This window comes from Eriocheir sinensis, unplaced genomic scaffold (genome assembly GCF_024679095.1).
Source record: "Eriocheir sinensis breed Jianghai 21 unplaced genomic scaffold, ASM2467909v1 Scaffold189, whole genome shotgun sequence".
Taxonomy (NCBI): domain Eukaryota; kingdom Metazoa; phylum Arthropoda; class Malacostraca; order Decapoda; family Varunidae; genus Eriocheir; species Eriocheir sinensis.
In genome coordinates, this window is record NW_026111283.1 from 567,595 (window position 1) to 579,785 (window position 12,191).

A 12,191-nucleotide genomic window follows, 5' to 3' on the forward strand; every position below is an offset into this window, starting at 1 on the left:
ACATGGATGGGAAATAAGAGAGAGACGCATGTACGAAGGCTGATTTGGCAGCATGGGTAGAGGTAAACGACGATACCAGCTCCACCCTGAACCGACTTGTTGCTCTGAACAGACTATAGCACTAGCAGTAGTAGTAGTAGTAGGAGGAAGAGGAGGAGGAGGAGCAGAAGCAGCAGACGCAGCAGCAGCCGCAGCAGCAATGTTACCTTCATTAGCATCGGCAGCAGCCTTACCCTTGCACGGCTGGTGATGTCGTTTCAGAACCTGTCCGGCCTGTCGCTGGTGACGCTGGAGGTGGCGGGCGTGGCCTGGGTGTACGGGCTGCGCCGCCTCTCTGCCGACATACACTTCATGCTGGGCCGCTCCACGGGGGTGCTGTGGAAGGCGAGCTGGCTGCTAGTCATCCCGCTGTTCCTCGCCGGCGTCCTCGTGTACAGCCAGACGCAGGCCACCGTGCTCTCCTACGGCGACTACGTCTTCGGCACCACGGAAACGGGTAAAGGCCGGATCACACGACTATTTACGTCGGTAATTTTTGACGCCGGCACTTTTTCATGCCGGTGATTTTGCCTTCGGTGAGGTCACACAATGCTAGCCGAAACAGGGCGCGTTTAGGCATATATGTAGAGCGGCAGCAGGTAAAGGCAATTAAGCGATTAGCAAGGTAATTAAATATTATTTGATGTCCTGCCGCCAGCTGCACATTTGGTGATCTGGGATTCTTTGAAGGGGTACGTGTAGTTGTATGTGTGTTTGTCTGTTTGTGTGTATATGTGTGTTTGTGTGTGGGGGGTATCTCTCTCTCTCTCTCTCTCTCTCTCTCTCTCTCTCTCTCTCTCTCTCTCTCACACACACACACACACACACACACACACACACACACACATTCTTCCTTTCTCATTCTTTGTCTCACACAGCGGCGGAACAGGGCCTGAAACTCATCAACCTCATCAACGGTATAGAACGGTAGAACATTCTCTTATTCTCATTGCCTCTCTCTCATGACGAGTCTAGCTCTCTCATTCTCTCTCATTCTCATTCTCTCCCCATGCTTTACCTCATAGTGATAGAGCGGCGCCTGCTGAGGGCCACTCCATGTATTCTTCCTCCAAGCTTCTGCTAAACATATCGTACGTGCTGCCGGCAGCAAGTATTATAAACTCCTAGTTTAAATCATAATACATACATCTTTAGCATCTTATAATATTACTTTCATTATATGGAACTTTAAAGGAACAACAGAGCATGTGACGATTGTTTATGTGGGAAAAATATATATTTAAATTTACTATTTCTTGCATTTCCTCGTTTCTCAAATACTACTAGTAAGTCCAGCTTTTCTATACCGCAGCTATGAGAAAAATATGTGATTTCAAAATAATAACAAAAAACTAGTAAGAAAAAATATTTGAACGTACGCCGCATGCATAATATTGTTCGGTAGTTTCACCAGGGCCACCAGATGGCAGGTCAGTTCAGTGCAGCACCTCATAGGAAAAGGATTAGGGGGATTAGAAGGGAAAGAGGCGGAGGAGGAAAAGGTGAAGCGTTCTCAGTATCGGGAATACAAGACGCGCATGTTCGTCTCCCTCCATATCGAGAAAACAAACCGTGTTTTGGACTTGCCGGTGCCGCCGACGGCAAAATTCTTGAAATCGATGATAAAATTGCCGAAATAAACACTCGCGTGACCAGGCCTTAAGTCTGGTGCAGGGCTATAGAGTGTGAGTCGGAGTCGGAATTGGAGTTGGAGTCGGAGTCGGAGTCGGAGACGGAGTTGGAGTCGCAGTCGGAGTTGGAGTCGGAGTTGGAGTTGCAGTCGGAGTTGGAGTCGCAGCCGGAGTTGGAGTCGGAGTCGGAGTTGGAGTCGCAGTCGGAGTTGGAGTCGGAGTCGGAGTTGGAGTCGCAGTCGGAGTTGGAGTCGCAGTCGGAGTTGGAGTCGAAGTCTTGAGTTGGAGTCGCAGTTGGAGTCGCAGTCGGAGTTGGAGTCGCAGTCGGAGTTGGAGTCGCAGTCGGAGTTGGAGTCGCAGTTAGAGTCGCAGTCGGAGTCGGAGTCGGAGTCGGAGTCGGAGTTGGAGTCGCAGTTGGAGTCGCAGTCGGAGTTGGAGTCGCAGTTGGAGTCGCAGTCGGAGTCGGAGTCAGAGTCAGAGTCAGAGTCGGAGTCAGAGTCAGAGTCAGAGTCAGAGTCAGAGTCAGAGTCGCAGTCGGAGTTGGAGTTGGAGTCGAAGTCTGAGTTGGAGTCGCAGTTGGAGTCGCAGTCGGAGTTGGAGTCGCAGTCGGAGTCGGAGTCGGAGTCGGAGTCGGAGTTGGAGTCGCAGTCGGAGTTGGAGTCGAAGTTGGAGTCGCAGTCGGAGTTGGAGTCGCAGTCGGAGTTGGAGTCGCAGTCGGAGTTGGAGTCGCAGTCGGAGTTGGAGTCGGAGTCGGAGTCGGAGTCGAAGTTGGAGTCGCAGTCGGAGTTGGAGTCGCAGTCGGAGTTGGAGTCGGAGTCGAAGTTGGAGTCGCAGTCGGAGTTGGAGTCGCAGTCGGAGTTGGAGTCGCAGTCGGAGTTGGAGTCGCAGTCGGAGTTGGAGTCGCAGTCGGAGTTGGAGTCGAAGTCTGAGTTGGAGTCGCAGTTGGAGTCGCAGTCGGAGTTGGAGTCGCAGTCGGAGTTGGAGTCGCAGTCGGAGTCGGAGTCGGAGTCGGAGTCGGAGTCGGAGTCGGAGTTGGAGTCGCAGTTGGAGTCGCAGTCGCAGTTGGAGTCGCAGTCGGAGTTGGAGTCGCAGTCGGAGTTGGAGTCGCAGTCGGAGTTGGAGTCGCAGTCGGAGTTGGAGTCGGAGTCGGAGTTGGAGTCGGAGTCGAAGTCGGAGTCGGAGTTGGAGTCGGAGTTGGAGTCGGAGTAGGAGTAGGAGTCGGAGTAGGAGTCGGAGTCGGATCTGGAGTTGGAGTTGGAGTCGGATCTGGAGTCGGAGTTGGAGTCGGAGTAGGAGTAGGAGTCGGAGTCGGATCTGGAGTTGGAATTGGAGTAGCAATCGGAATCGGAGTCGGAGTCGGATTTGGAGTCGAAGTTGGAGTTGGAGTCGAAGTCGGAGTCGCAGTCGCAGTCGGAGTCGGAGTCGGAGTCAGAGTCAGAGTCAGAGTCAGAGTCAGAATCAGAGTTGGGGTTGGAGTCGCAGTCGGAGTGGATCTGGAGTTGGAATTGGAGTCGCAGTCGGAGTCGGAGTCGGAGTTGGAGTCGGAGTTGGAGCTGGAGTCGCAGTCGGAGTCGGATCTGGAGTTGGAATTGGAGTCGGAGTCGGAGTCGGAGTCGGAGTTGGAGTTGGAGTCCGAGTCGGAGTCGGATCTGGAGTTGGAATTGGAGTCGGAGTCGGAGTCGGAGTTGGAGTTGGAGTCCGAGTCGGAGTCGGATCTGGAGTTGGAATTGGAGTCGGAGTCGGAGTCGGAGTTGGAGTTGGAGTCCGAGTCGGAGTCGGATCTGGAGTTGGAATTGGAGTCGGAGTCGGAGTCGGAGTTGGAGTTGGAGTCCGAGTCGGAGTCGGATCTGGAGTTGGAATTGGAGTCGGAGTCGGAGTCGGAGTTGGAGTCCGAGTCGGAGTCGGATCTGGAGTTGGAATTGGAGTCGGAGTCGGAGTCGGAGTTGGAGTTGGAGTCCGAGTTGGAGTCGGATCTGGAGTTGGAATTGGAGTCGGAGTCGGAGTCGGAGTTGGAGTTGGAGTCCGAGTCGGAGTCGGATCTGGAGTTGGAATTGGAGTCGGAGTCGGAGATGGAGTTGGATTTGGAGTCGGAGTCGGAGTCGGAGTCGGAGTTGGAGTTGGAGTCCGAGTCGGAGTCGGATCTGGAGTTGGAATTGGAGTCGGAGTCGGAGTTGGAGTTGGAGTTGGAGTCGGAGTCGGATAAGGAGTTGGAATTGGAGTCAGGTCAGAGTCGGAGTTGGAGTCCGAGTCGGAGTCGGATCTGGAGTTGGAATTGGAGTCGGAGTCGGAGTTGGAGTTGGAGTCCGAGTCGGAGTCGGATCTGGAGTTGGAATTGGAGTCGGAGTCGGAGTCGGAGTTGGAGTTGGAGTCCGAGTCCGAGTCGGAGTCGGATCTGGAGTTGGAATTGGAGTCGGAGTTGGAGTTGGAGTCCGAGTCGGAGTCGGATCTGGAGTTGGAATTGGAGTCGGAGTCGGAGTTGGAGTTGGAGTCCGAGTCGGAGTCGGATCTGGAGTTGGAATTGGAGTCGGAGTCGGAGTCGGAGTTGGAGTTGGAGTCCGAGTCGGAGTCGGATCTGGAGTTGGAATTGGAGTCGGAGTCGGAGTCGGAGTTGGAGTCCGAGTCGGAGTCGGATCTGGAGTTGGAATTGGAGTCGGAGTCGGAGTCGGAGTTGGAGTTGGAGTCCGAGTCGGAGTCGGATCTGGAGTTGGAATTGGAGTCGGAGTCGGAGTCGGAGTTGGAGTTGGAGTCCGAGTCGGAGTCGGATCTGGAGTTGGAATTGGAGTCGGAGTGGGGGTCGGAGTCGGAGTTGGAGTCCGAGTCGGAGTCGGATCTGGAGTTTTAATTGGAGTCGGAGTCGGAGTTGGAGTCCGAGTCGGAGTCGGATCTGGAGTTGGAATTGGAGTCAGGTCGGAGTCGGAGTTGGAGTTGGAGTTGGAGTCCGAGTCGGAGTCGGATCTGGAGTTGGAATTGGAGTCGGAGTCGGAGTCGGAGTTGGAGTTGGAGTCCGAGTCGGAGTCGGATCTGGAGTTGGAATTGGAGTCGGAGTCGGAGTCGGAGTTGGAGTTGGAGTCCGAGTCGGAGTCCGAGTTGGAGTCGGAGTTGGAGTCGGAGTCGGAGTCGGAGCTGGGGTCATCAACCCTTAACTAAGAGAGCCTACCGCCGCCATAGGCAGCACATAGGTAAAAAAAAGACGTCCCATAGCAAGTCACGTTCACTCCCACCAGAGAGAGAGAGAGAGAGAGAGAGAGAGAGTAGCCTACAACATCACATCTAAACCTTTTCCTCACCACAAAGTCACTCTCTAGCCCTACGCGTCCCTCCCTGGCAGCGGTGGGCGTGGTGATGTCCGTGGCGCCGGTGCTGCTGGTGCCCGTGCTGTTCCTGGTGGAGGTGGTCCGCAGGTACAGGGCGTCGGGGCAGCTGATGCACGCCCTCACCAACGCCTTCGTCGCCTCCGACAAGTGGGGGCCGAGGGACGCGAAGATCAGGCAGGAATACGACATCTACCTGGAAGACCAGCTGGGGGCGAGGCGCTGACCGTGACCCTGGAGACCATCGGCTGCAGGTCGGCCGCCAAACACATGTATAGGCCTTGTATAGTCTGACTCAGGTCGTATTCTTAAGCATTTCAGCCCCCAGGCACACTCATTTGTCACGGTTTTCATAGGAGTTGTGGGCATTTCAAGGGGTAGCGTTATTATGGCCCTGGTGGTAGTCTGACTCTTCCTCTGTGCCGTGAACCTAAAATACCACTCATGAGAACCCGACTGACTGCCTTTTTGGCCCTCGAAAATAGTTGATGTGAGAGTCTGAAGCGTCAGAGAATACGGACCTCAAATATGAAGTTTGTTTGGGTGGGGTACCGCGCCTCCCCCCTGGGTTGCCACATCACCCCCAATACGTCACTCACTCATGTCAGATATTCACTATTAAAAGTTGTGTGCTAAATATTCTGTATATATTAAGTAAGGCAATATAGTGCTCTGAATGTGTTGCTTTGCAGGATAACAGCAATAAACTGTAGAAATTCCTTAACACATGACAACGCTGCTCTTCCGATGTTGCCAGTTTACAGTGCTCAACAACACCATCGGTTATATTCCATAAACATTTCCGCGGCCAAACACACATATTTGACAAGGCTTTCTTAGGACCTCTGGACATTTTCAAGGGTAGTTTTATGACCCTGATGGCAGTGTGACCCTTCTTCTGTACCGTGAACCTAAAAAAAAACACACTCATGAGAACCCGACTGATCTCCTCTTCGGCCTTTGGAAATAGTTGATGTGAGGGATGGAAGCGTTGGCAACACCGACCTGTGTTCCCACCTTCAGGTTTGGCAGAGCTGTGGCGAGGATATACCCGCGCGCCCCTCCCCCCAAACGAACTTCATAGCTGAGTTAGACTTCAGTATTTTTGCACCAATGAGTCTTTTTGTATGTCTCGTATTCTATTGCATTCTAACGTAGATTTCCCTGTAATTTCTGTATACATTTGACACCTACTTTTGCAGCAATGAATCTTTGTATGTCTCGTATCTTATTACATTCTAACGTAGATTTCCCTGTAATTTCTGTATATATTTGACACCTACTTTTTGCACCGTTGAGTTAGCTTTATATGTCTCGTATATCATTACATTCTATCATCGATTTCCTGTAATTTCTGCATAGACTTGACAACTATTTTTGCACGATTGAGTCAAATTTATGTCGCATTTTATTATATTCTAACATCGATATTCCGTAGTTTCTGTATTTATTTGACCTCTGTTTGGTAAAGCATTCCAATGTGCATGTATTTACTTAGTTGTATTCCCTTAGTTGTAGTGCAGAGGTCCTGGGTTATGCTTGTAGCGTCCTGTCTTCATATCTACACTTGTCCAGCCTTTCTTGTAAGGTTGTGAGCACTGCTACAATCTCTTCCTTTAACACATTCCGAGCGTCTACGGTTCTGCGCTGAGGTTGTATTTCTTGACATCATTGTGTGTGTGTGTGTGTTCGTTTCGTAAGCCATTAATTAGTCTAATACAGTCAGTCAGTTAACCCGAATCCTTGCTTGCCTGTCTCAGCTCTCGTTCTCCGTCCCTCACGTGGCTGATAAGTTTCCCTCCATTGTAGTCATGAACTCGGGGAAGGGACGCAGTGGAGGCAGAGTCAGACGTGGCGGACGGGCCGGAGTGAGTGGCCGCGAGGGAAGGAAAGAAGAACTCGTCCTGGCACGAGGAATGAGCTGCGCGGCGTGCCCACTGTATGTATGATCCGGTGAAGGCAGAGGCAGACGTGGCGGACGGGCCGGAGTGAGTGGCCGCGAGGGAAGGAAGAGGAACTCATCCTGGCACGAGGAATGAGCGGCGCGGCGTGCCCATTACTCCTCCTGCCGACACGGTTCTAATATAGTGATGGGGAACACAGCCTTGGCAGAAGCGGCAAAGGAAAGGACCGGACGTAAGCACGCGCTGTGACCGTGGCTCGTGATGAGCGAGTTGTCAGCATGGTCGCTGTGGGACAACCTCAGCACTCAGCAGCGAAGGCAAGGCAAGAACAAGGGTCACGGCGCGTGCTGACGCCTCGGCGGTCGTCTTGTCCGTCACATTGAGGGAGAGACTCTGCAGTGGAGATCAGTGCACGAGCAAGGGTTACTGCGTGTGCTGGTGGCCTCGCTCTGTCCGTCCCGGGAGCCGCGGAGTGATATTAGCGCGGCGGCCGGGTCCGTAGAGTTTTCAGCGTTATCGCCTGTAACACACGGTGGCGGTGTGTCCCGCAGGGGTTGCAAGGTGGCGGCGATCTGGCGGAAATCTTGCTGACAAAGACTTGCTCTTACCAGTCTGTGGGTGCTGAATGTGGCGAGATACTTCCCTGTTCTTTGTTGAACTAAATGTTAACACTGTGTGTACAACAGAAAACAGTTGCGAACTTTGCATAGCCAACTGTGATGGTGTTTTGATAATATATATATATATATATATATATATATATATATATATATATATATATATATATATATATATATATATATATATATATATATATATATATATATATATATATATATATATATATATATATATATATATATATACACACACACACACACACACACACACACGTTTGGCGGACGAATAGTAGTAGTAATAGAAGGAGCAGGAGTATTAGTTAAGTAATAGTAGTGGTGGTAGTAATGATAATAATAGCAGCAGCAGCAGCAGCAGCAGCAGCAGTAGTAGTAGTAGTAGTAGTAGTAGTAGTAGTAGTAGTAGTAATAGAAGGAGCAGGAGTATTAGTAAAAGTCTAATAGTATTAATAGCAATGAGTAGCAGCAGCAGCAGCAGCAGCAGTAGTAGCAGTAGTAGTAGTAGTAGTAGTAGTAGTAGTAGTAGTATAATGGTTTCATTCCATCTGTCCACGCTTGAATGTAGCTGTGGCTCCTATGCATTTAAAAAAAAAAAAATTTACAACAAAGGAGACAGCTCAAGGGCACAAAAAAAGGAACAATAATAAAAAAAAGCCTGCTACGCGCTGCTCCTACGAAAAAAAATCAAAAGAAGTGGCCGAAAGAGAGGTCAATTTAAAGAGGAGAGGTGTCCAGATACCCTTCTCTTGAAAGAGTTCAAGTCGTAGGCAGGAAGAAATACAGATGAAGGAAGACTGTTTCAGAGTTTACCAGCGTGAGGGATGAAAGAGTGAAGATGCTGGTTAACTCTTGCATAAGGGGTTTAGACAGTATAGGGATGAGCATGAGTAGAAAGTCGTGTGCAGCGGGGCCGCGGTAGGGGGGAGGTATGCAGTTAGCAAGTTCAGAAGAGCAGTCAGCGTGAAAATAGCGATAGAAGATAGAAAGAGAGGCAACATCGCGACGGAGTTTAAGAGGTAGAAAACTATCAGTAGGAGGAGGAAAGCTGATGAGACGAAGAGCCTTAGACTCCACTCTGTCCAGAAGAGCTGTGTGAGTGGAGCCCCCCCACACGTGAGATGCTTACTCCATACGAGGGCGAACAAGGCCCCTGTATATGGATAGCAACTGCGCGGGGGAGATGAACTGGCGGAGACGATACAGAACGCCCAACCTCGAGGAAGCTGATTTAGCGAGAGGAGATGTGAAGTTTCCAGTTGAAATTTTGAGTTAAGGATAGACCGAGGATATTTAGTGTTGAAGAAGGTGACAGCTGAGTGTTGTCGAAGAATAGGGGATAGGTGTTTGGAATATTGTGTCGAGTTGATAGGTGGAAAAATTGAGTTTTTGAGGCATTGAAGGACACAAGGTTCCTTCTACCCCAATCGGAAATGATATCAAGGTCTGAGGTTAAGCTTTCTGTAGCCTCCAGTCTGGAGTCGTGTACTTCCTGTTGGGATGGCCTTCTATTGAAAGAAGTTGAATAATGCAGAGTGGAGTCGTCGGCGTATGAGTGGACAGGACAGTTTGTTAAGGAAAGAAGACCATTGATGAATAACAGGAAGAGAGTGGGTGATAGGACAGAGCCCTGTGGAACACCACTGTTGATAGGTTTAGAGGAAAAACAGTGACCGTCTACCACCGCAGAGATAGAACGGCCGGAAAGGAAACTGGAAATAAAGGAACAGAGAGAGGGATAGAATCCGAAAGAGGGCAGTTTAGAAAGCAAAGACTTGTGCCAGACTATCGAAGGCTTTCGATATGTCTAGCGCAACAGAAAAAGTTTCACCGAAACGGCTAAGAAAGGATGACCAAGAGTCAGTTAAGAGAGGAAAAAGATAGCCAGTAGAATGCCCCTTGCGGAACCCATACTGGCGATCAGATAGAAGGTTAGAAGTGGAAAGTTGCTTTTGAATCTTCCGGTTAAGGATTGATTCAAAAGCTTTAGATAGACAGGAAAGTAAAGCTATAGGGCGGTAGTTTGAGGGATTGGAACGGTCACCCTTCTTAGGCACAGGCTGTACAAAGGCATACTTCCAGCAGGAAGGAAAGGTAGATGTTGATAGGCAGAGAAGAAAGAGTTTGACCAGGCAGGGTGTCAGCACGGAAGTACAGTTTTTAAGGACAATAGGAGGCACTCCATCAGGTCCATAAGCCTTCTGAGAGTTGAGGCCAGAGAGGGCATAGAAAACATCATTAGGAAGAATCTTAACAACAGGCATAAAGAAGTCAGAGGGGGGATGAGTAGAAGGAATATGCCCAGAATCGTCCAGGGTGGAGTTCTTGCAGAAAGTTTGAGCGAAGAGTTCAGCCTTAGAGATAGATGAGACGGCAGTGCTGCCGTCAGGGTTAAGGAGAGGAGGGAAAGAGGAAGAAGTGAAATTGGAGGAGATATTTTTGGCTAGGTGCCAGAAGTCACGGGAAGAATTAGAAAAAGCAAGGTGTTGACATTTTCTATTGATGAAAGATGTTTTGGTAAGTCTGAGAATAGATATGGCACGATTCCGGGCTGAAATGTAAAGTTCATGGTTAGTAGGAGTGCGAAGGCTCTGGAACCTTTTGTGAGCTGCCTCTCTATCTTTAATAGCACGAGAACAAGCGTGATTAAACCAAGGCTTTTTGGCTTGAGGAGTAGAAAAAAAACGTGGAATGTATGCCTCCATTCCAGAGACAATCACCTCTGTGATGCACTGGGCACACACAGAGGGGTCTCTCTCCTGGAAACAGTAATCATTCCACGGGAAATCGGAAAAGTACATCCTCAGGTCGTCCACCGAGCTGAAGCAAAATGCCAGAAGCATCGCCTCTTCGGTGGGTCCAGAGGATGAACAGGAGCGATAGGACAGGATACAGAAATAAGGTTATGATCGGAGGAGTCCAACGGAGAGAACAGTTTGACAGAGTAAGCAGAAGGAGTAGTGGTAAGGAAGAGGTCTAGAATGTTGGGCCTGTCTCCAAGACGGTCGGGAATACGTGTAGGGTGCTGAACCAACTATTCTAGGTCGTTGAGGAGAGCAAAGTTACAGGCTTGTTCACCAGGCTGGTCAGTGACAGAGGATGTTAGTTCGTGTTTGCGTGAAGATCTTTTTATTTTTATTTTCAATGATAAATTTGAATGCTCATGCATAGAAAGAACCTTGAAACCCTTTAATGTAAATCGTAATCATGCCCACTTTCATCGATAATATACCGAACAAGAACACGAAAGACAAGTTATATCACACAGATAAGTCAGACCATACTCCAACGATTTATGGCCTTTTAAATACCTATAATTATTTCATTGCAGGTACATAAAACGACACCTGACTCTGCAGTAAGTGCCTATATTTAAGGAATTTTGATAATTTGTTGCATGTAAATAAGGTGGGTAATATTTGAAATAGCATCATATTTAACAGTTAATATTTACTTTTTCATGTTATTTCGAATCAATCGTTATTGAATTGCAGTAAATTATTAAAATACCCAATATATATCTTTGCACTTGCAGAGCCAGATGTGACACCCCTAGTTTATGAGTTATGTGGGTGTCATAGTTACTAGATTATTCTACTCAGAGCATTGTATTTTCCGGTTTCTGACGCATAACTATCACAAAACATCAGTAATTAAAGGTTTGAACAATAACATTAACTTAATATCGTAATTTGTGTACATATGGTGGACAGTGTTGGGTTTGAAAAAACGGTAAATACAATGTTCTGGGTACGAGAATCTGGTAACGCAGGACTGGGTGCCTTACCTACACACACGAGACGCACACGGCACACAGGAGCGAAACAGACCCTCGGGCACCATTAGAGACGGGAAGGGAGGCAAGAATCGGAGCACATGAAACGGATCACCCAACACTGCGGGAAAGGATTAAGTGAGAGATAGAATATGAAGTTTCCAGCGAAGAACTTGAGTTAAGGATGAAGCGAGAATGTTTAGGCCCATACCAAGAGTCGTGAAGGTCGAGCCGCGTACCTTCCCTTCGACAATGTAGGCACGGCCTCAGACCGTGCCTTCAATCCTTACCATAAGTCACTCGGGAAGGTAAATGCACATACACACACTGCAACCTTCTTTTCACCTATCAGATCTAATGCACGCACACACATATAAACAGACAGTGCTATTCATGGAAGTATAATACCTCCATGGTGCTATTACAGCCATAATATTGTCCGTTTCATTCCGTCTGTCCACTCGTGAACGTAGATGTGGCACCTGCGCATTGTGAGTTTGGGTTTGCGTGAAGATCATTTGAATGTTTGTGTATACAAAAAATCCTCAAACCATCGTATACGAACCGCAAACAGAAGATTTGCATCGATAATATACCATACAAGGACACGAAGAAACAACTTGTATATCAAACAGTATAGTTTGATCATACTCGAACGATCTATAGCCTTCCAGATACTCATATTTCATCTCATTAAGGGATATAAAGTGACATACGACTCTGCAAGTGTCTATACGTAAGAAATTTTGATGTTGCATGTATAAATAACATGGGTAGCCTAATATTCGAAATAGCCTAGCATCGCATAGAGTAGTTATTATTTATTATTTCATGTTTTTCCCATTATTAATCGTTATTTGCATGCAGTAAATTATTAAGATATCCTTTGTTTGCAC

The 12,191-nt window shown here is 48.5% G+C and overlaps 1 protein-coding gene across 1 annotated transcript; it reads left to right on the forward strand.

Moving 5' to 3' along the window:
* Positions 1–232: 232 nt before the first annotated feature.
* On the forward strand, positions 233–6,464 carry LOC126990673 (sodium- and chloride-dependent glycine transporter 2-like). The gene is made up of 2 exons (XM_050849357.1): positions 233–496; positions 4,999–6,464. Exons 1-2 carry the CDS (start codon positions 250–252, stop codon positions 5,205–5,207), a joined length of 456 nt encoding a protein of 151 aa, XP_050705314.1. The 5' UTR covers positions 233–249; the 3' UTR covers positions 5,208–6,464.
* The last annotated feature ends 5,727 nt before the right edge of the window (positions 6,465–12,191 follow it).